This window comes from Pleurodeles waltl, chromosome 5 (genome assembly GCF_031143425.1).
Source record: "Pleurodeles waltl isolate 20211129_DDA chromosome 5, aPleWal1.hap1.20221129, whole genome shotgun sequence".
NCBI classification, from domain to species: Eukaryota; Metazoa; Chordata; class Amphibia; order Caudata; family Salamandridae; genus Pleurodeles; species Pleurodeles waltl.
In genome coordinates this window covers 1,874,203,352-1,874,226,404 of record NC_090444.1, presented here as the reverse complement: position 1 = coordinate 1,874,226,404, position 23,053 = coordinate 1,874,203,352, and the positions used below count along the sequence as shown (strand labels likewise).

The window sequence follows — 23,053 nt, the reverse complement described above, 5'->3', positions numbered from 1 at the left end:
GAAAAGATTAAGATATCTTTGTGAACAGTGACTCAGTTAATTATCATTGGATATCTGTTCACTTACTGACACCGGATCATTCTCATGAATGTATCATACGATGCCTCCATTATTGTAAACACCGTCTGCATAAAATAGACTCCTGGACACCGCTGTCCCCACAAATGAATAAAGACTTTTAAAACAAAGCTAGTTAGTACATTGAGTCTTTGTTTCCTTGTGGCCTTTTTCCATCAAGAAGGAGATTGGACAGGCGTGTAGAATGTCCAGTCCACCTGAAGGTTGTCCATAGATCCCAAGTGGGAACGCAGGACCCAAGGCCGGCCAGACCTCCCATCACTAGACTAATACAAATAATGTTCTTCTTTATGGGAATCCTTTGAAAGACCGTCCACGCGTTTCGGCCTAAATGATTCAAGGCCTCCTGAGGACCAGGGAAGTCAAGGAAATGTACCGCTTATCATCTGTGAGCCCAGGCCACGAGGTATATTTCAGCGGACTGAACTCAGTCTTGTATCCGGCCCATGCTCCGTCGTGGTTGGCCTGGACTTGTCACTTGGACCCAGTCTACCGTGACCAGATATCCACGGTTGGCGCTTTCTTGCTTCTAGTGATGAATTGCTACTAAACCTGTAAAACTCCATATCTTCTGTTATACTAACTGGATTTTTGTTGTTTGTTTCCAAATATAATTTTTTCTCTGTTTGTCTACATTGGTGTAGAGTTTGTCTTGTGCTGTGTTTTCACTTCATTACTTTTTGTAATTGTGGTTGCTACGTGGGTTGGGTTTCATCCCCCCTCTACCAGGAACACAATTCCCTACTATATTCATTATATTTATCAAACTGCCTGAGGCCCAGTGTAATGTGATTCGCAGACATTCAACAAATCCGTCTCTGGCTGCTTCTCTCTCTGCCCCTCTGAGTCTCTTCTCTCTCTGAGTCTCTCTCTGCCCCTCTGAGTGTCTCTTTTCTCTCTCTGCCCCTCTGAGAGTCTCTTCTCTCTCTGAGTCTCTCTCTGCCCCTCTCAGTGTCTCTTTTCTCTCTCTGCCCCTCTGAGTGTCTCTTTTCTCTGTCTCTTCTCTCTCTCTCTCTCTGCCCCTCTGAGTCTCTCTTCTCTCTCTCCTCTTCTCTCTCTGAGTCTCTCTCTGCCCCTCTGAGTGTCTCTTTTCTCTCTCTGCCCCTCTGAGTGTCTCTTTTCTCTCTCTGCCCCTCTGAGTGTCTCTTTTCTCTCTCTGCCCCTCTGAGTGTCTCTTTTCTCTCTCTGCCCCTCTGAGTCTCCTCTCTCTCTCTGCCCCTCTGAGTCTCTTCTCTCTCTCTCTCTCTGCCCCTCTGAGTCTCTTCTCTCTCTCTCTCTCTCTGCCCCTCTGAGTGTCTCTTTTCTCTCTCTGCCCCTCTCAGTGTCTCTTTTCTCTCTCTGCCCCTCTGAGTCTCTTCTCTCTCTGAGTCTCTCTCTGCCCCTCTGAGTGTCTCTTTTCTCTCTGAGTCTCTCTCTGCCCCTCTGAGTGTCTCTTTTCTCTCTCTGCCCCTCTGAGTGTCTCTTCTCTCTGAGTCTCTCTCTGCCCCTCTCAGTGTCTCTTTTCTCTCTCTGCCCCTCTGAGTCTCTTCTCTCTTCAGTCTCTCTCTGCCCCTCTGAGTGTCTCTTTTCTCTCTCTGCCCCTCTCAGTGTCTCTTTTCTCTCTCTGCCCCTCTGAGTCTCTTCTCTCTCTGAGTCTCTCTTCTCTCTCTGAGTCTCTCTCTGCCCCTCTGAGAGTCTCTTTTCTCTCTCTGCCCCTCTGAGTCTCTTCTCTCTCTGATTCTCTCTCTGCCCCTCTCAGTGTCTCTTTTCTCTCTCTGCCCCTCTGAGTGTCTCTTTTCTCTCTCTGCCCCTCTGAGTGTCTCTTTTCTCTCTCTGCCCCTCTCAGTGTCTCTTTTCTCTCTCTGCCCCTCTCAGTGTCTCTTTTCTCTCTCTGCCCCTCTCAGTGTCTCTTTTCTCTCTCTGCCCCTCTGAGTGTCTCTTTTCTCTCTCTGCCCCTCTGAGTGTCTCTTTTCTCTCTCTGCCCCTCTGAGTGTCTCTTTTCTCTCTCTGCCCCTCTGAGTGTCTCTTTTCTCTCTCTGCCCCTCTGAGTGTCTCTTTTCTCTCTCTGCCCCTCTGAGAGTCTCTTTTCTCTCTCTGCCCCTCTGAGTCTCTTCTCTCTCTGAGTCTCTCTCTGCCCCTCTGAGAGTCTCTTCTCTCTTCAGTCTCTCTCTGCCCCTCTGAGTGTCTCTTTTCTCTCTCTGCCCCTCTCAGTGTCTCTTTTCTCTCTCTGCCCCTCTCAGTGTCTCTTTTCTCTCTCTGCCCCTCTGAGAGTCTCTTCTCTCTCTCTGCCCCTCTGAGAGTCTCTTCTCTCTCTGAGTCTCTCTCTGCCCCTCTGAGTGTCTCTTTTCTCTCTCTGCCCCTCTGAGTCTCTTCTCTCTCTGAGTCTCTCTCTGCCCCTCTGAGTGTCTCTTTTCTCTCTCTGCCCCTCTGAGTGTCTCTTTTCTCTCTCTGCCCCTCTGAGTGTCTCTTTTCTCTCTCTGCCCCTCTCAGTGTCTCTTTTCTCTCTCTGCCCCTCTGAGAGTCTCTTTTCTCTCTCTGCCCCTCTGAGTGTCTCTTCTCTCTCTCTGCCCCTCTGAGAGTCTCTTCTCTCTCTGAGTCTCTCTCTGCCCCTCTGAGTGTCTCTTTTCTCTCTCTGCCCCTCTGAGTCTCTTCTCTCTCTGAGTCTCTCTCTGCCCCTCTGAGAGTCTCTTCTCTCTCTCTGCCCCTCTGAGTCTCTTCTCTCTCTGAGTCTCTCTCTGCCCCTCTGAGTCTCTCTCTGCCCCTCTGAGTGTCTCTTTTCTCTCTCTGCCCCTCTGAGTGTCTCTTTTCTCTCTCTGCCCCTCTGAGTGTCTCTTTTCTCTCTCTGCCCCTCTGAGTGTCTCTTTTCTCTCTCTGCCCCTCTGAGTCTCTTCTCTCTCTGAGTCTCTCTCTGCCCCTCTGAGTCTCTTCTCTCTCTGAGTCTCTCTCTGCCCCTCTGAGTGTCTCTTTTCTCTCTCTGCCCCTCTGCCCCTCTGAGTCTCTTCTCTCTTCAGTCTCTCTCTGCCCCTCTGAGTGTCTCTTTTCTCTCTCTGCCCCTCTCAGTGTCTCTTTTCTCTCTCTGCCCCTCTGAGAGTCTCTTCTCTCTGTCTCTTCTCTCTCTCTCTGCCCCTCTGAGTGTCTCTTTTCTCTCTCTGCCCCTCTGAGTGTCTCTTTTCTCTCTCTGCCCCTCTGAGTCTCTTCTCTCTTCAGTCTCTCTCTGCCCCTCTGAGTGTCTCTTTTCTCTCTCTGCCCCTCTGAGTGTCTCTTTTCTCTCTCTGCCCCTCTGAGTGTCTCTTTTCTCTCTCTGCCCCTCTGAGTGTCTCTTTTCTCTCTCTGCCCCTCTGAGTGTCTCTTTTCTCTCTCTGCCCCTCTGAGTGTCTCTTTTCTCTCTCTGCCCCTCTGAGTGTCTCTTTTCTCTCTCTGCCCCTCTGAGTGTCTCTTCTCTCTGAGTCTCTCTCTGCCCCTCTGAGTGTCTCTTCTCTCTGAGTCTCTCTCTGCCCCTCTGAGTGTCTCTTTTCTCTCTCTGCCCCTCTGAGTGTCTCTTTTCTCTCTCTGCCCCTCTCAGTGTCTCTTTTCTCTCTCTGCCCCTCTGAGTGTCTCTTTTCTCTCTCTGCCCCTCTGAGTCTCTTCTCTCTCTGAGTCTCTCTCTGCCCCTCTGAGTGTCTCTTTTCTCTCTCTGCCCCTCTGAGAGTCTCTTCTCTCTCTGAGTCTCTCTCTGCCCCTCTCAGTGTCTCTTTTCTCTCTCTGCCCCTCTGAGTGTCTCTTTTCTCTGTCTCTTCTCTCTCTCTCTCTCTGCCCCTCTGAGTCTCTCTTCTCTCTCTCTGAGTCTCTCTCTGCCCCTCTGAGTGTCTCTTTTCTCTCTCTGCCCCTCTGAGTGTCTCTTTTCTCTCTCTGCCCCTCTGAGTGTCTCTTTTCTCTCTCTGCCCCTCTGAGTGTCTCTTTTCTCTCTCTGCCCCTCTGAGTGTCTCTTTTCTCTCTCTGCCCCTCTGAGTGTCTCTTTTCTCTCTCTGCCCCTCTGAGTGTCTCTTTTCTCTCTCTGCCCCTCTGAGTGTCTCTTTTCTCTCTCTGCCCCTCTGAGTGTCTCTTTTCTCTCTCTCTGCCCCTCTGAGTCTCTTCTCTCTCTCTCTCTCTGCCCCTCTGAGTCTCTTCTCTCTCTCTCTGCCCCTCTGAGTGTCTCTTTTCTCTCTCTGCCCCTCTCAGTGTCTCTTTTCTCTCTCTGCCCCTCTCAGTGTCTCTTTTCTCTCTCTGCCCCTCTCAGTGTCTCTTTTCTCTCTCTGCCCCTCTGAGTGTCTCTTTTCTCTCTCTGCCCCTCTGAGTGTCTCTTTTCTCTCTCTGCCCCTCTGAGTGTCTCTTTTCTCTCTCTGCCCCTCTGAGTGTCTCTTTTCTCTCTCTGCCCCTCTGAGTGTCTCTTTTCTCTCTCTGCCCCTCTGAGTGTCTCTTTTCTCTCTCTGCCCCTCTGAGTGTCTCTTTTCTCTCTCTGCCCCTCTGAGTGTCTCTTTTCTCTCTCTGCCCCTCTGAGTGTCTCTTTTCTCTCTCTGCCCCTCTGAGTGTCTCTTTTCTCTCTCTGCCCCTCTCAGTGTCTCTTTTCTCTCTCTGCCCCTCTCAGTGTCTCTTTTCTCTCTCTGCCCCTCTGAGTGTCTCTTTTCTCTCTCTGCCCCTCTGAGTGTCTCTTTTCTCTCTCTGCCCCTCTGAGTGTCTCTTTTCTCTCTCTGAGTCTCTCTCTGCCCCTCTGAGTGTCTCTTTTCTCTCTCTGCCCCTCTGAGTCTCTTCTCTCTCTGAGTCTCTCTCTGCCCCTCTGAGTCTCTTCTCTCTCTGAGTCTCTCTCTGCCCCTCTGAGTCTCTTCTCTCTCTGAGTCTCTCTCTGCCCCTCTGAGTCTCTTCTCTCTCTGAGTCTCTCTCTGCCCCTCTGAGTGTCTCTTTTCTCTCTCTGCCCCTCTGAGTCTCTTCTCTCTTCAGTCTCTCTCTGCCCCTCTGAGTGTCTCTTTTCTCTCTCTGCCCCTCTGAGTGTCTCTTTTCTCTCTCTGCCCCTCTGAGTGTCTCTTTTCTCTCTCTGCCCCTCTGAGTGTCTCTTTTCTCTCTCTGCCCCTCTGAGTGTCTCTTTTCTCTCTCTGCCCCTCTGAGTGTCTCTTTTCTCTCTCTGCCCCTCTGAGTCTCTTCTCTCTTCAGTCTCTCTCTGCCCCTCTGAGTGTCTCTTTTCTCTCTCTGCCCCTCTGAGTGTCTCTTTTCTCTCTCTGCCCCTCTGAGTGTCTCTTTTCTCTCTCTGCCCCTCTGAGTGTCTCTTTTCTCTCTCTGCCCCTCTGAGTGTCTCTTTTCTCTCTCTGCCCCTCTGAGTGTCTCTTTTCTCTCTCTGCCCCTCTGAGTGTCTCTTTTCTCTCTCTGCCCCTCTGAGTGTCTCTTTTCTCTCTCTGCCCCTCTGAGTGTCTCTTTTCTCTCTCTGCCCCTCTGAGAGTCTCTTTTCTCTCTCTGCCCCTCTGAGTCTCTTCTCTCTCTGAGTCTCTCTCTGCCCCTCTGAGAGTCTCTTCTCTCTCTGAGTCTCTCTCTGCCCCTCTGTGTCTCTTCTCTCTTCAGTCTCTCTCTGCCCCTCTGAGTGTCTCTTTTCTCTCTCTGCCCCTCTGAGTCTCTTCTCTCTCTGAGTCTCTCTCTGCCCCTCTGAGTGTCTCTTTTCTCTCTCTGCCCCTCTGAGTCTCTTCTCTCTCTGAGTCTCTCTCTGCCCCTCTGAGTGTCTCTTTTCTCTCTCTGCCCCTCTGAGAGTCTCTTTTCTCTCTCTGCCCCTCTGAGAGTCTCTTCTCTCTCTGAGTCTCTCTGCCCCTCTGAGAGTCTCTTCTCTCTCTCTGCCCCTCTGAGTCTCTTCTCTCTCTGCCCCTCTGAGTGTCTCTTTTCTCTCTCTGCCCCTCTGAGTGTCTCTTTTCTCTCTCTGCCCCTCTGAGTGTCTCTTTTCTCTCTCTGCCCCTCTGAGAGTCTCTTTTCTCTCTCTGCCCCTCTGAGTCTCTTCTCTCTCTGAGTCTCTCTCTGCCCCTCTGAGTCTCTTCTCTCTCTGAGTCTCTCTCTGCCCCTCTGAGTGTCTCTTTTCTCTCTCTGCCCCTCTGAGTCTCTTCTCTCTCTGAGTCTCTCTCTGCCCCTCTGAGTCTCTTCTCTCTCTGAGTCTCTCTCTGCCCCTCTGAGTCTCTTCTCTCTCTGAGTCTCTCTCTGCCCCTCTGAGTGTCTCTTTTCTCTCTCTGCCCCTCTGAGTCTCTTCTCTCTTCAGTCTCTCTCTGCCCCTCTCAGTGTCTCTTTTCTCTCTCTGCCCCTCTCAGTGTCTCTTTTCTCTCTCTGCCCCTCTGAGAGTCTCTTTTCTCTCTCTGCCCCTCTGAGAGTCTCTTCTCTCTGTCTCTTCTCTCTCTCTCTGCCCCTCTGAGTGTCTCTTTTCTCTCTCTGCCCCTCTGAGTGTCTCTTTTCTCTCTCTGCCCCTCTGAGTCTCTTCTCTCTTCAGTCTCTCTCTGCCCCTCTGAGTGTCTCTTTTCTCTCTCTGCCCCTCTGAGTGTCTCTTTTCTCTCTCTGCCCCTCTGAGTGTCTCTTTTCTCTCTCTGCCCCTCTGAGTGTCTCTTTTCTCTCTCTGCCCCTCTGAGTGTCTCTTTTCTCTCTCTGCCCCTCTGAGTGTCTCTTCTCTCTGAGTCTCTCTCTGCCCCTCTGAGTGTCTCTTCTCTCTGAGTCTCTCTCTGCCCCTCTGAGTGTCTCTTTTCTCTCTCTGCCCCTCTCAGTGTCTCTTTTCTCTCTGAGTCTCTCTCTGCCCCTCTGAGTGTCTCTTTTCTCTCTCTGCCCCTCTGAGTCTCTTCTCTCTCTGAGTCTCTCTCTGCCCCTCTGAGTCTCTTCTCTCTCTGAGTCTCTCTCTGCCCCTCTGAGTCTCTTCTCTCTCTGAGTCTCTCTCTGCCCCTCTGAGTCTCTTCTCTCTTCAGTCTCTCTCTGCCCCTCTGAGTGTCTCTTTTCTCTCTCTGCCCCTCTGAGTGTCTCTTTTCTCTCTCTGCCCCTCTGAGTGTCTCTTTTCTCTCTCTGCCCCTCTGAGAGTCTCTTTTCTCTCTCTGCCCCTCTGAGTCTCTTCTCTCTCTGAGTCTCTCTCTGCCCCTCTGAGTCTCTTCTCTCTCTGAGTCTCTCTCTGCCCCTCTGAGTGTCTCTTTTCTCTCTCTGCCCCTCTGAGTCTCTTCTCTCTCTGAGTCTCTCTCTGCCCCTCTGAGTCTCTTCTCTCTCTGAGTCTCTCTCTGCCCCTCTGAGTGTCTCTTTTCTCTCTCTGCCCCTCTGAGTCTCTTCTCTCTTCAGTCTCTCTCTGCCCCTCTGAGTGTCTCTTTTCTCTCTCTGCCCCTCTGAGTGTCTCTTTTCTCTCTCTGCCCCTCTGAGTGTCTCTTTTCTCTCTCTGCCCCTCTGAGAGTCTCTTTTCTCTCTCTGCCCCTCTGAGTCTCTCTTCTCCTCTTTCTCTCTCTTTCTCTGACTTTTTCATGTTCATCTTTCTCTCTCTTTCTCTGACTTTTTCATGTTCATCTTGCTCTCATTATCTCCTCTTTTTCTCTGTTTCTCTCTTTCTCTGACTTTCATGTTCATCTTGCTCTCATTATCTCCTCTTTTTCTCTGTTTCACTTTGGTGGCGTCCACTCCCTGTGTCTCGCCCTCTGACCTCCTTCTGGTCTATTTCAGTCATTGAAGAAGCAAACTGGCTGACCCTCCCGCAGGACCTGCCGAGGCCAGGAGCCGGGTTCGACGCCGTCATCTGTCTGGGCAACTCCTTCGCCCACTTACCGGACTTTAAAGGTGGGTGACGCGGATCTCAGCGGGCTCTCCATCCTGACCTGGTCAGGGTGATATGTCCATTGGTGCAGAAGGTGCAGTGGCACCGGGGCCCACTGAACTGTTTATTGCTGTATTTTAAAATAGCAAGTTGTGTGTGTTGGGGGGGGGGGGCGCATATTTACTTCCATAGGGCCCATGGCACACCGGTCATGCCACTCACCCCTGACGACGTCTAACCACAGTAGGTATCAGTAATGTGTAGCATGCTTGCATGCGGCCTCTAGGTACTCCATACTGTCTGCAGCGGCTGTCCGTGGTTGGGAGGCTACATGCATCATGTGAGAGGAAGGTAGATCATGGATTAAACCGTGGCCGTTATTACATTGGAAAGTCCTTGCTCAGGTGCCAGCGGGTGTGGCGGAAGCACACTGTAGGGTGGACATTATCACAATCAGTTATGTGACAGCCAAACCTTTCAACTATATTTAATCCAGTCGCCTACAGAGGGCTACCTCTGTTCCACACCGCTGGTGGTGGTGCCATGGACCACAGGTCCTCTTTACTTCTTCACACAAGAAGGATCAGCAGATCATCACCTAGGGCCGGATTTAGATCTCGACGGGTTTCCTGACAATCTGCCGTGGCGGCAAACCCAAGTACGCCGTCAAGCCAACCGTGTTCTGCCCGCCATATTTAGATATTTTGCGGCTGAGCCACAGACCGCCATGACTGGGGAGCTCTTCCGAGCCATCGGGCCATGTTATAGTTCTGCAGCAGTGTGGGAGGGACGACATCACTGGACCCAATGGACATCGCACAATGGCAGTAGCTATGGCGTAGAGGTAGCTAGCCAATCTAATCTCTCTCGCACTCCTACTGTCTCACATGCACAACTCGCAGGTACAGCTCCACTTGCAATGTGCATTCATGGACATAGTTGACAAGTGCTACTGTAATGTTACTGTGGTGCCAGAATTAATTTGGCAATGAATACTGACACCATAAGGACAGTTGTGCATGTGTGCGATATGGGTCTTGTACCAGTGTGTTCACATCCATCAACACCAATTGTTTTCCTGACATATGCATGTATGTCACAGTAATTTTAAAAAGTTACTGGGACATGTATGTGACTGCACTGGTCCTGAGCTCATGTACAATGGACACAGGCAGTGTGCTTGCCCTACCTTCGAGTCCAGCCACGGGGGGGGCAGGTTTGTGTTCTCTCCATGGTTCAGTGGCAGCAGCAACGGAAGGTCTTGTGCAGTTGAAAACAATTGGAATTGGGGGGGGGAAAAGTAAGGGGGGGTGTGTGTGGTGTGTTTTTTTTTTTTATTTATTTTTTTACATTATTTCTTCTTCAATCCGCAAACTCCGGTGTGAAGGTCAGACCGCCACAGCTGGCTTGGCAGTAAGGCACATTGAAATCGGCTCTGCTGTAATGGTGGCTGGAGATCTGCCTCCAGCCACTATTGCCAGTGACGCCATAGATGCGGGTGGAGATTTCTGGCGGAGTCAGATAGACCACCCCTAATCTATCGCCTATGAGACCGCCAACATGTAAATTGGGTGGGTGGACCACTTGTTCATCCGACGACTTTTCCAATGGAAAACCGATGGCAGGAGGATTACCGCCAAGATCTAAATCAGGCCCCTAGTGTTTATGCTGTGTCCATCAATCCTCTTGCCTGCACCCGAGTCTTACCCGTTCCAGAGGTCGTTCTCGCAGTCTGGTGGTTGTGCCTATCCTGTGAGGTCCACAACATGTCCTGTCTCAGAACTGACAGTCAGTAAGAACGGGTGTTTGCATTGATGTGCAGGTACCCCACTGGCCCTGCACGAGAGGTAAGCAGACCAGAATGCCACACTTTACAGAATAGGAGCCCACTTGTGCCGCTGTCATGTACCTGTGTAACAAAGTCCACCTCTCCTACTGTCTTGTACTTGTGTAAGAGAGGCCCACCTGTCCCGCTGTCGTCTACCTGTGTAAGAGAGACACCACCTGTCCCGCTGTCGTCTACCTGTGTAAGAGAGACACCACCTCTAGGAGGCTGGACTGGCTTGTAGTGAGTACCAAGGGGTACTTGCACCTTGCACCAGGCCCAGTTATCCCTTATTAGTGTATAGGGTGTCTAGCAGCTTAGGCTGATAGATAATGGTAGCTTAGCAAAGCAGCTCAGGCTGAACTAGGAGACGTGTGAAGCTACTACAGTACCACTTAGTGTCATATGCACAATATCATAAGAAAACACAATACACAGTTATACTAAAAATAAAGGTACTTTATTTTTATGACAATATGCCAAAGTATCTTAGAGTGTACCCTCAGCAAGAGGATAGGAAATATACACAAGATATATATACACAATAGCAAAAATATGCAGTATAGTCTTAGAAAACAGTGCAAACAATGTATAGTTACAATAGGATGCAATGGGGAAACATAGGGATAGGGGCAACACAAACCATATACTCCAAAAGTGGAATGTGAACCACGAATGGACCCCAAACCTATGTGACCTTGTAGAGGGTCGCTGGGACTATTAGAAAATAGTGAGAGTTAGAAAAATAACCCTCCCCAAGACCCTGAAAAGTGAGTGCAAAGTGCACCAAAGTTCCCCTAAGGACAAAATAGTCGTGTTAGAGGGAGAATGCAAGGAAAACACAAATCAGCAATGCAACAACGATGGATTCCTGTCTGAAGGTACCTGTGGAACAAGGGGACCAAGTCCAAAAGTCACAAGCAGCTCGGAGATGGGCAGATGCCCAAGAAATGCCAGCGGTTGGTGCAAAGAAGCTCTTACTAGGCTGAAGAACTGTGAATACTGCAGGAACGACAAGGGCTAGAGACTTCCCCTTTGGAGGATGGATCCCCCACGCCTTGGAGAGTCGTGCAGAAGTGTTTTCCCGCCGGATGGACGCCAACAAGCCTTGCTACACGCAAATCGTGCGTTTGGCGTTTTTGGACGCTGCTGGGGCCCAGGAGGGACCAGGAGGTCGCAAATTGGACCTGCAGAGAGAGGGGACGTCGAGCAAGACAAGGAGCCCTCACTGAAGCAGGTAGCACCCGGAGAAGTGCCAGAAACAGGCACTACGAGGATGCGTGAAACGGTGCTCGCCGAAGTTGCACAAAGGAGTCCCACGTCGCCGGAGACCAACTTAGAAAGTCGTGCAATGCAGGTTAGAGTGCCGTGGACCCAGGCTTGGCTGTGCACGAAGGATTTCCGCCGGAAGTGCACAGGGGCCGGAGAAGCTTGCAAAGTCGCGGTTCCCAGCAATGCAGCCCAGCGAGGTGAGGCAAGGACTTACCTCCACCAAACTTGGGCTGAAGAGTCACTGGACTGTGGGGGTCACTTGGACGGTGTCGCTGGATTCGAGGGACCTCGCTCGTCGTGATGAGAGGAGACCCAAGGGACCGGAGATGCAGCTTTTTGGTGCCTGCGGTTGCAGGGGGAAGATTCCGTCGACCCACGGGAGATTTCTTCGGAGCTTCTGGTGCAGAGAGGAGGCAGACTACCCCCACAGCATGCACAAGCAGGAAAACAGTCGAGAAGGCGGCAGGATCAGCGTTACAGAGTTGCAGTAGTCGTCTTTGCTACTATGTTGCAGGTTTGCAGGCTTCCAGCGCGGTCAGCGGTCGATTCCTTATCAGAAGGTGAAGAGGGAGATGCAGAGGAACTCGGCTGAGCTCATGCATTCGTTATCTAAAGTTTCCCCAGAGACAGAGACCCTAAATAGCCAGAAAAGAGGGTTTGGCTACCTAGGAGAGAGGAAAGGCTACTAACACCTGAAGGAGCCTATCAGCAGGAGTCTCTGACGTCACCTGGTGGCACTGGCCACTCAGAGCAGTCCAGTGTGCCAGCAGCACCTCTGTTTCCAAGATGGCAGAGGTCTGGAGCACACTGGAGGAGCTCTGGACACCTCCCAGGGGAGGTGCAGGTCAGGGGAGTGGTCACTCCCCTTTCCTTTGTCCAGTTTCGCGCCAGAGCAGGGGCTAAGGGGTCCCTGAACCGGTGTAGACTGGCTTATGCAGAATTGGGCACCTCTGTGCCCAACAAAGCATTTCCAGAGGCTGGGGGAGGCTACTCCTCCCCTGCCTTCACACCATTTTCCAAAGGGAGAGGGTGTTACACCCTCTCTCAGAGGAAGTTCTTTGTTCTGCCATCCTGGGCCAGGCCTGGCTGGACCCCAGGAGGGCAGATGCCTGTCTGAGGGGTTGGCAGCAGCAGCAGCTGCAGAGAAACCCCAGGAAGGGCAGTTTGGCAGTACCAGGGTCTGTGCTACAGACCACTGGGATCATGGAATTGTACCAACAATGCCAGGATGGCATAGAGGGGGCAATTCCATGATCATAGACATGTTACATGGCCATATTCGGAGTTACCATGGTGAAGCTACATATAGGTAGTGACCTATATGTAGTGCACGCGTGTAATGGTGTCCCCGCACTCACAAAGTTCAGTGAATTGGCTCTGAACAATGTGGGGGCACCTTGGCTAGTGCCAGGGTGCCCTCACACTAAGTAACTTTGCACCTAACCTTTACCAGGTAAAGGTTAGACATATAGGTGACTTATAAGTTACTTAAGTGCAGTGTAAAATGGCTGTGAAATAACGTGGACGTTATTTCACTCAGGCTGCAGTGGCAGGCCTGTGTAATAATTGTCAGAGCTCCCTATGGGTGGCAAAAGAAATGCTGCAGCCCATAGGGATCTCCTGGAACCCCAATACCCTGGGTACCTCAGTACCATATACTAGGGGATTATAAGGGTGTTCCAGTAAGCCAATGTAAATTGGTAAAAATGGTCACTAGCCTGTCAGTGACAATTTGGAAAGAAATGAGAGAGCATAACCACTGAGGTTCTGATTAGCAGAGCCTCAGTGAGACAGTTAGTCACTACACAGGTAACACATACAGGCACACTTATGAGCACTGGGGCCCTGGGTTACCAGGGTCCCAGTGACACATACAACTAAAACAACATATATACAGTGAAAAATGGGGGTAACATGCCAGGCAAGATGGTACTTTCCTACACCACCTGTCCCGCTGTCGTCTACCTGTGTAAGAGAGACACCACCTGTCCCGCTGTCGTCTACCTGTGTAAGAGAGACACCACCTGTCCCGCTGTCGTCTACCTGTGTAAGAGCGGCCCACCTGTCCCGCTGTCGTCTACCTGTGTAAGAGCGGCCCACCTGTCCCGCTGTCGTCTACCTGTGTAAGAGCGGCCCACCTGTCCCGCTGTCGTCTACCTGTGTAAGAGCGGCCCACCTGTCCCGCAGTCATATTCCTGCGTAAGAGAGCGACCACCTGTCCCGCGGTTATGCACCTGCGTAAGAGAGCGACCACCTGTCCCGCTGCCATGCACCTGCGTAAGAGAGCGACCACCTGTCCCGCTGCCATGCACCTGCGTAAGAGAGCGACCACCTGTCCCGCTGCCATGCACCTGCGTAAGAGAGCGACCACCTGTCCCGCTGCCATGCACCTGCGTAAGAGAGCGACCACCTGTCCCGCTGCCATGCACCTGCGTAAGAGAGCGACCACCTGTCCCGCTGCCATGCACCTGCGTAAGAGACACCACCTGTCCCGCTGCCATGCACCTGCGTAAGAGGACCACCTGTCCCTCTGTCATGTACCTTTGTAAGAGAAGCCCACCTGTCATTACAGGACAGGGGGGACTCATCCACGAGTGCTGTAAAAAAGCAAAAAGCCACCAAAGGTGGTAGGGGAGCGCTCCCTGACTCCAGGGCCATGGGGGGTGGGGGGGTGGGGAAGGTCCCACAGGGAGCCTGACAAGTTGTGACTAGTACCACAGCACACAGCGGAGCCCCCCCCCCCCCCCCCCCCCCCCGTGGTGCAATGGGACAGCGCTAGGTGCAGGACAGTGGTACCAAAACGTTACACAAAAGGTATTCTGCAAGCGTTGTTGTTGGGCTTTGGTTTCCCCATCAGTCACATGCTTTGCAGATACAATAGAGGGAAGCATTGATGCACATTAAAGTCATCCATGGGACATGCTCTCTTACCTCATGAAGGCTCAGCTGGTTAACGCAAGTACTGCAGATGACTGAGTATGTACTCGGAGCCACAGAATTCCGCAGAGTGGGGAATACCGATGTGAGTATTTATAGTGCTGTGAGGTCCCAGCCTAGTATTGAAAGCACTGGGACTAGGCCTGTCCCACGCGCTCTGTGCACGTGTTTGCAGGTGATGCGCAAACCCACATCTGGCTTGAAAATGAAGAATTTGTCCAGTATTGCCCCACCCAGTCTGTGTCCACTGCAGGACTGGACTTTCCACTGCATTACTGGAGCAATAATGAGGATTTAGTAATGAGGGTCTGTGTCCTGGTCTCTGCCCTTCGACTGTCTGTGTGGGCGACACCAGGCAGCCGGTGCGATCCAGGTAACCCTTCGAGGTGGGTATTTCAGGAGAACACAGGGGAGCATCATGGTCTGGAGCCTGATTCACAAGCTGTGCTGTGTAGTGTTAGGAGTACTAAAGTACTGCTACTGGAGTACTTCTGCTTAAGTGCTACTACTGAGGTACTTCTAAAGTACTACTACTGATCTACTACTAAACTAATGAAGTACTACTATAGTAGTAATGAACCGCTACTACTAAAGTACTACCACTGAACTACTAGTACACTATTGCTCTTGGAATACTGCTATTGAAGTACTACTGCTAAAGTACCACTGAGGTGCTAGTAATAGAATACTGCTGAAGTACTACTACTGAAGTACTATTAAAGTAGTGCTACTAAATAAATACTGTTGAAGTACTGCTACTGAATACTACTACTAAATTACTGCTAATTAAGTAGTACTACCGCTGAAGTCCTACTACTGAGGTAATACAGAATGCAGACGACAATCCCATGTGCGGAGATACTCACCCCTCCGGTCTGTTCCGTGCAGAGATCCCCGCACCAGTAGCCTACGACTGAGTAGTAAATGTGGGAGGGAGAAGAGAGAATGGCTGTAAAACTGGGAATGCTTACTTCTACGTGGAAGGGGAGGAGAGGGCTGGGAGGGGTAAGGAGGAGTTATGGGGTGGACAGGCTACTACAAACACCCCCCCTCAAGAGTAAGCCCATTGCTGTTCAGAAACTGCTCTTCTAAAGTTACTGCACAGCCAAAGATGTCCCACAACAGTTGTAAACACACCTCCTGCCCAGCCTAGGAGTAAGGTAAGTAGAACACACAGCCCCTCACAGGTACTGCAACACACGCCCATGGAAAATAACAGAGGCAGGGACTTAAGCCAACACCCCATGGCAAATAGTGTAAAAGTATTGTAACTTTTTTTAATTAAATACTTAAATTTGTTTATTGCGTATTTTTTCATAATTATAAAGTAAAATAATTGACACGTTTAAAAAATAAACTTTCAATGAAATTTACATTTATTTTTAATTAGTGCAAAAATAAAACTTTTAATAACATTTACTAATTATAAATTAAATAGTGGTATCTGTTTATAAAAAAAAGTCTGTGTAAAAGATAATGGGGCTTATTTACAAGCCCCTGGTGCCACCTTTACGTATTTTTTTTATTTTATGGAGCTATGGCGCAAAGCAGTCCCCTGCAGTGCGGCACAAATTTCAAACTGGCGACATAAGATCATTGCGCTAGTTTGTAAAGCCTTGCGCCACATTACACCTGCCCCAGGGATAATGTATGCAGCGTGGGCGTTCCCCCATTAAAAGCCGCGCAGAAGTAGTGCAGTGGAATCTACAAGATTTCACTGCGCCGTCGCAGCATACCATTGTAGGAGGCTGGACTGGCTTGTAGTGAGTACCAAGGGGTACTTACACCTTGCACCAGGCCCAGGTATCCCTTATTAGTGTATAGGGTGTCTAGCAGCTTAGGCTGATAGATAATGGTAGCTTAGCAGAGCAGCTTAGGCTGAACTAGGAGATGTGTGAAGCTACTACAGTACCACTTAGTGTCATATGCACAATATCATAAGAAAACACAATACACAGTTATACTAAAAATAAAGGTACTTTATTTTTATGACAATATGCCAAAGTATCTTAGAGTGTACCCTCAGTGAGAGGATAGGAAATATACACAAGATATATATACACAATAGCAAAAATATGCAGTATAGTCTTAGAAAACAGTGCAAACAATGTATAGTTACAATAGGATGCAATGGGGAAACATAGGGATAGGGGCAACACAAACCATATACTCCAGAAGTGGAATGCGAACCACGAATGGACCCCAAACCTATGTGACCTTGTAGAGGGTCGCTGGGACTATTAGACAATAGTGAGAGTTAGCAAAATAACCCTCCCCAAGACCCTGAAAAGTGAGTGCAAAGTGCACTAAAGTTCCCCTAAGGACAAAAGAGTCGTGTTAGAGGAATAATGCAGGAAAGACACAAACCAGCAATGCAACAACTGTGGATTTCCAATCTAGGGTACCTGTGGAACAAGGGGACCAAGTCCAAAAGTCACAAGCAAGTTGTAGATGGGCAGATGCCCAGGAAATGCCAGCTGCGGGTGCAAAGAAGCTTCGACTGGACAGAAGAAGCTGAGGTTTCTGCAGGAACGAAAAGGGCTAGAGACTTCCCCTTTGGTGGACGGATCCCTCTCGCCTTGGAGAGTCGTGCAGAAGTGTTTTCCCGCCGGAAGGACGCCAACAAGCCTTGCTACACGCAAATCGTGCGTTTGGCGTTTTTGGACGCTGCTGGGGCCCAGGAGGGACCAGGAGGTCGCAAATTGGACCTGCAGAGAGAGGGGACGTCGAGCAAGACAAAGAGCCCTCACTGAAGCAGGTAGCACCCGGAGAAGTGCCAGAAACAGGCCCTACGAGGATGCGTGAAACGGTGCTCGCCGAAGTTGCACAAAGGAGTCCCACGTCGCCGGAGACCAACTTAGAAAGTCGTGCAATGCAGGTTAGAGTGCCGTGGACCCAGGCTTGGCTGTGCACGAAGGATTTCCGCCGGAAGTGCACAGGGGCCGGAGTAGCTGCAAAGTCGCGGTTCCCAGCAATGCAGCCCAGCGAGGTGAGGCAAGGACTTACCTCCACCAAACTTGGGCTGAAGAGTCACTGGGCTGTGGGGGTCACTTGGACAGCGTCGCTGGATTCGAGGGACCTCGCTCGTCGTGCTGAGAGGAGACCCAAGGGACCGGTAATGCAGCTTTTTGGTGCCTGCGGTTGCAGGGGGAAGATTCCGTCGACCCACGGGAGATTTCTTCGGAGCTTCTGGTGCAGAGAGGAGGCAGACTACCCCCACAGCATGCACAAGCAGGAAAACAGTCGAGAAGGCGGCAGGATCAGCGTTACAGAGTTGCAGTAGTCGTCTTTGCTACTATGTTGCAGGTTTGCAGGCTTCCAGCGCGGTCAGCGGTCGATTCCTTATCAGAAGGTGAAGAGGGAGATGCAGAGGAACTCGGCTGAGCTCATGCATTCGTTATCTAAAGTTTCCCCAGAGACAGAGACCCTAAATAGCCAGAAAAGAGGGTTTGGCTACCTAGGAGAGAGGAAAGGCTACTAACACCTGAAGGAGCCTATCAGCAGGAGTCTCTGACGTCACCTGGTGGCACTGGCCACTCAGAGCAGTCCAGTGTGCCAGCAGCACCTCTGTTTCCAAGATGGCAGAGGTCTGGAGCACACTGGAGGAGCTCTGGACACCTCCCAGGGGAGGTGCAGGTCAGGGGAGTGGTCACTCCCCTTTCCTTTGTCCAGTTTCGCGCCAGAGCAGGGGCTAAGGGGTCCCTGAACCGGTGTAGACTGGCTTATGCAGAATTGGGCACCTCTGTGCCCAACAAAGCATTTCCAGAGGCTGGGGGAGGCTACTCCTCCCCTGCCTTCACACCATTTTCCAAAGGGAGAGGGTGTCACACCCTCTCTCAGAGGAAGTTCTTTGTTCTGCCATCCTGGGCCAGGCCTGGCTGGACCCCAGGAGGGCAGATGCCTGTCTGAGGGGTTGGCAGCAGCAGCAGCAGCTGCAGTGAAACCCCAGGAAGGGCAGTTTGGCAGTACCAGGGTCTGTGCTACAGACCACTGGGATCATGGGATTGTGCCAACTATGCTAGGATGGCATAGAGGGGGCAATTCCATGATTATAGACATGTTACATGGCCATATTCGGAGTTACCATTGTGAAGCTACATATAGGTAGTGACCTATATGTAGTGCACGCGTGTAATGGTGTCCCCGCACTCACAAAGTTCAGTGAATTGGCTCTGAACAATGTGGGGGCACCTTGGCTAGTGCCAGGGTGCCCACACACTAAGTAACTTTGCCCCTAACCTTTACCAGGTAAAGGTTAGACATATAGGTGACTTATAAGTTACTTAAGTGCAGTGTAAAATGGCTGTGAAATAACGTGGACGTTATTTCACTCAGGCTGCAGTGGCAGGCCTGTCTAAGAATTGTCAGAGCTCCCTATGGGTGGCAAAAGAAATGCTGCAGCCCATAGGGATCTCCTGGAACCCCAATACCCTGGGTACCTCAGTACCATATACTAGGGAATTATAAGGGTGTTCCAGTAAGCCAATGTAAATTGGTAAAAATGGTCACTAGCCTGTCAGTGACAATTTGGAAGTAATGAGAGAGCATAACCACTGAGGTTCTGGTTAGCAGAGCCTCAGTGAGACAGTTAGGCACCACACAGGGAACATGCACACCTATGAGCACTGGGGCCCTGTGTGACAGGGTCCCAGTGACACATACATATAGGCCATAAACCTATGAGCACTGGGGTCCTGACCAGCAGGATCCCAGTGACACATAACAACCATACTGAAAACATGGTGTTTTCACTATGAGCACTGAGGCCTGGCTATCAGGATCCCAGTGAGACAGTGAAAACAGTGACAAACACCCTGACATACACTCACAAACAGGCCAAAAGTGGGGGTAACAAGGCTAGAAAGAGGCTACCTTCTCACACAACCCCCCCCCAAACGAAGGACAATAAGGCTAACCTTGGCCAGTTGAGTCTTTATTGTCTAAGTGGTGATAAGTAAAGGGTAGCTCTGCAATAGCTTGGTTACTCCCTTTATCATCCACTATATGGTTACCTCCCTGTGGGGATGTAAACCACCCTGTTTGAAGTTTTTTTAGCTAAGCAACAATGTGAAGATGTATTTTCAGAGTTTTTATCAGTAAGTTTTAGTTTAGAGCAGTGGGAATTGTCCACTGAACCTATTTGTAGTGATGGAAATGCCAGACAGGGATGCTGTCTCAGAAAAGCCATAGCTGGGCAAAAACTTTGTCCATATGGCTGGAAGAGAGAACAGGGATGCTGTTTCTCTTGAGTTGGAGCAGGGCAGGGATGCTGTCCTATGAGCTCCACACTAGGGCAGGGATGCTGTCCTAAGTGTTGTGAGGTAGTGCAGGGTTTCTGCACTAACGTTTCTCTGGAAGGGTTGGAGGGATGCTCCATGTTAACTAACATGGTGCTGTTTTTCTCACCAATGTTAGTTATCCCACAGAGAGGTACTTCCACCTCAGGGAGTCCAGCTTTGCCAGCTGATGATTCCCTTGGAACAGGTGCCACCCCAGGAGAGGTTTCTCCCACCACAGGAATAGTATCCTGAATGGTAGGGTGGTTAGGGGATACTGTGATACCCTTTTTACCTGTTGATGGAGAGGGATCCTGAGTTTTCAGACCTTCTCTCCTTTGCTTTTTCATTTCACTTGAAATGAGAGGGAACAATTCCTCAGGGATGCCCAGCATGGCTGCATGGGCATAAAACTCTACATCAGCCCAACCTGAGGCCTCTAGGTCATTACCTAAGAGACAGTCTACAGGTAAGCTAGGTGATACCACCACCTGCTTTGGGCCAGTAACTCCACCCGCAACTAAACTGAATTATAGCTAAGGGAAGAAACTTAGTGGAGTTATGGACATCAATAATTTTATACTGTTGTCCAATGATGTGTTGTTCAGGAGGCACTAGGTTTTCAGTCACCAAAGTGAAACTGGCACCTGTGTCCCTGTAGGCCAAGGCCTCAACACCATTTATTGAAACTGTCTGCCTGTACTTATCCATTGTAAGGGGACAAGCAGCCAGTGTGGCAAGGCCAATGCCACTAGGTGTGACAGAAACTGTCTTGGGACTGACTACCCCAGTTTCCACTATGGACCCATAAGTGAACCCAACTACACCCTTTGCTTGACTGTTGCCAGCAGTCCCACCACTAGTACCACTACTGCTAGGGGCACTAGAGCTTGATGTATTAGTGGTGGTAGGCTCAGGGGGTTTACCCGGACAGGACTTATCCCCTGGCCTATGGCCTCTGTTTTTACACACAAAGCACCAAGGCTTTTTAATGTGTGCAGGTTGGGAAGAAGAGGAAGAATTTGTTTTATCCCCACCCTCTGAAGAGTGTTTAAGATTTGAAGTGGGATCTTTGGTTTTACCCTTATCCCCATGCTTATCTTGAGATTTTTCACCATCTTTCTTCTTATTGCCATCTTTGTCACCCCCTGTATGAACTTTTCTGTTCACCCTTGTTCTGACCCATTTGTCTGCCTTCTTTCACAATTCTTGGGGAGAGGTCAGATCAGAGTCTACCAGGTACTGGTGCAACAAATCAGACACACAATTATTAAGTATATGCTCTCTCAGGATTGTGTTATACAGGCTTTCATAATCAGTAACTTTACTGCCATGTAACCACCCCTCCAAGGCCTTCACTGAATGGTCAATGAAATCAACCCAGTCTTGTGAAGACTCCTTTTTGGTCTCTCTGAACTTTATCCTGTACTGTTCAGTGGTTAAGCCATAACCATCCAGGAGTGCATTCTTAAGAACTGTAAAATTATTGGCATCACTTTCTTTCACAGTAAGGAGTCTATCCCTACCCTTTCCACTAAATGATAGCCATAGGATAGCAGCCCACTGCCTTTGAGGGACATCCTGTACAACACAGGCCCTCTCAAGTGCAGCAAACCACTTGTTAATGTCATCCCCCTCCTTATAAGGGGGAACTATCTTGTGCAGATTCCTGGAATCATGCTCTTTTGCAGGATGACTATGGGGAATACTGCTGCTGCCACCATGGGTATCTAAACCCAACTTCTGTCTTTCCTTCTCTAATTCTAAAGACTGTCTATCCAAATCCAGCTGTTGCTTCTTGAGCTTCAGTCTGGTTTGTTCCACTCTCAATCTATTGAGCTCCCTTTCTAACAATCTGTCATCAGGGTGGGTGGGAGGGACATTTCTAGATACAGAGGTATGATGGGAATGAACAGAAGGAGACCTGTCCCTTACAGAGGGCACCCTAACAGCTTGGCTACCAGCATAATGTGAGAGCACACCATCAGTATGGTGTGATTCAACCTCTGTACCAACTATGCTAGACTGTCTAGTAATGGGCAGGCTGAGAAGTTTCTTTCCTGAACCTTTTCCTGGGGGAGTCCCTGGATCAGATTGAGAACCATTAGCTACTTTTTCACCAGATTGGGCACTTATGGCCTTATCCTGTACTCTAAGCATATTAATTAACAGTTCTAAGGAAGGATTCTTCCCTACACTCAAACCTCTCTCTATGCAGAGACTCCTTGCTCCTTTCCAGCTAAGGTGATCATATGCAATTTTGGACAGTTCAACATTTTGGCCTGTACCAGACATTTTTAGAGAGAGTTAAAGTGATAGAAAGAAAAAAAAGTTTTCAGAACTTTTTGGAAAGACAGAAAAAACTTTAAACTTTTAAGAACTTTTTGAAAGTTTAGAAGTACTTTTCAGCACTTAGAAAAGAGTGAAAAGAGGAAATGCAAAACTTTTTGGCTATGTGTATATACACTGACCTTGTTTTGTATATTTTTCTCTTATGAAAAGTACAATGACAAGAGTGGTAAGTAGTCTCAAAGCACTTATCCCACCACTGCACAACCAATGTAGGAGGCTGGACTGGCTTGTAGTGAGTACCAAGGGGTACTTGCACCTTGCACCAGGCCCAGTTATCCCTTATTAGTGTATAGGGTGTCTAGCAGCTTAGGCTGATAGATAATGGTAGCTTAGCAGAGCAGCTTAGGCTGAACTAGGAGATGTGTGAAGCTACTACAGTACCACTTAGTGTCATATGCACAATATCATAAGAAAACACAATACACAGTTATACTAAAAATAAAGGTACTTTATTTTTATGACAATATGCCAAAGTATCTTAGAGTGTACCCTCAGTGAGAGGATAGGAAATATACACAAGATATATATACACAATAGCAAAAATATGCAGTATAGTCTTAGAAAACAGTGCAAACAATGTATAGTTACAATAGGATGCAATGGGGAAACATAGTGATAGGGGCAACACAAACCATATACTCCAGAAGTGGAATGCGAACCACGAATGGACCCCAAACCTATGTGACCTTGTAGAGGTTTCGCTGGGACTATTAGACAATAGTGAGAGTTAGCAAAATAACCCTCCCCAAGACCCTGAAAAGTGAGTGCAAAGTGCACTAAAGTTCCCCTAAGGACAAAAGAGTCGTGTTAGAGGAATAATGCAGGAAAGACACAAACCAGCAATGCAACAACTGTGGATTTCCAATCTAGGGTACCTGTGGAACAAGGGGACCAAGTCCAAAAGTCACAAGCAAGTCGTAGATGGGCAGATGCCCAGGAAATGCCAGCTGCGGGTGCAAAGAAGCTTCGACTGGACAGAAGAAGCTGAGGTTTCTGCAGGAACGAAAAGGGCTAGAGACTTCCCCTTTGGTGGACGGATCCCTCTCGCCTTGGAGAGTCGTGCAGAAGTGTTTTCCCGCCAGAAGGACGCCAACAAGCCTTGCTACACGCAAATCGTGCGTTTGGCGTTTTTGGACGCTGCTGGGGCCCAGGAGGGACCAGGAGGTCGCAAATTGGACCTGCAGAGAGAGGGGACGTCGAGCAAGACAAAGAGCCCTCACTGAAGCCGGTAGCACCCGGAGAAGTGCCAGAAACAGGCACTACGAGGATGCGTGAAACGGTGCTCGCCGAAGTTGCACAAAGGAGTCCCACGTCGCCGGAGACCAACTTAGAAAGTCGTGCAATGCAGGTTAGAGTGCCGTGGACCCAGGCTTGGCTGTGCACAAAGGATTTCCGCCGGAAGTGCACAGGGGCCGGAGTAGCTGCAAAGTCGCGGTTCCCAGCAATGCAGCCCAGCGAGGTGAGGCAAGGACTTACCTCCACCAAACTTTGGCTGAAGAGTCACTGGGCTGTGGGGGTCACTTGGACAGCGTCGCTGGATTCGAGGGACCTCGCTCGTCATGCTGAGAGGAGACCCAAGGGACC

The 23,053-nt window shown here is 49.9% G+C and overlaps 1 protein-coding gene across 1 annotated transcript in view; it reads left to right on the top strand.

The window, feature by feature from the left end:
* Positions 1 to 23,053, top strand: part of GNMT (glycine N-methyltransferase) — a 76,402-nt gene that overhangs the window by 26,183 nt on the left and 27,166 nt on the right. The window contains exon 3 of the mRNA XM_069236437.1: positions 7,717 to 7,830. Coding sequence (XP_069092538.1) covers positions 7,717 to 7,830 — 114 coding nt within the window. The remainder of the gene's footprint in view (positions 1 to 7,716; positions 7,831 to 23,053) is intronic.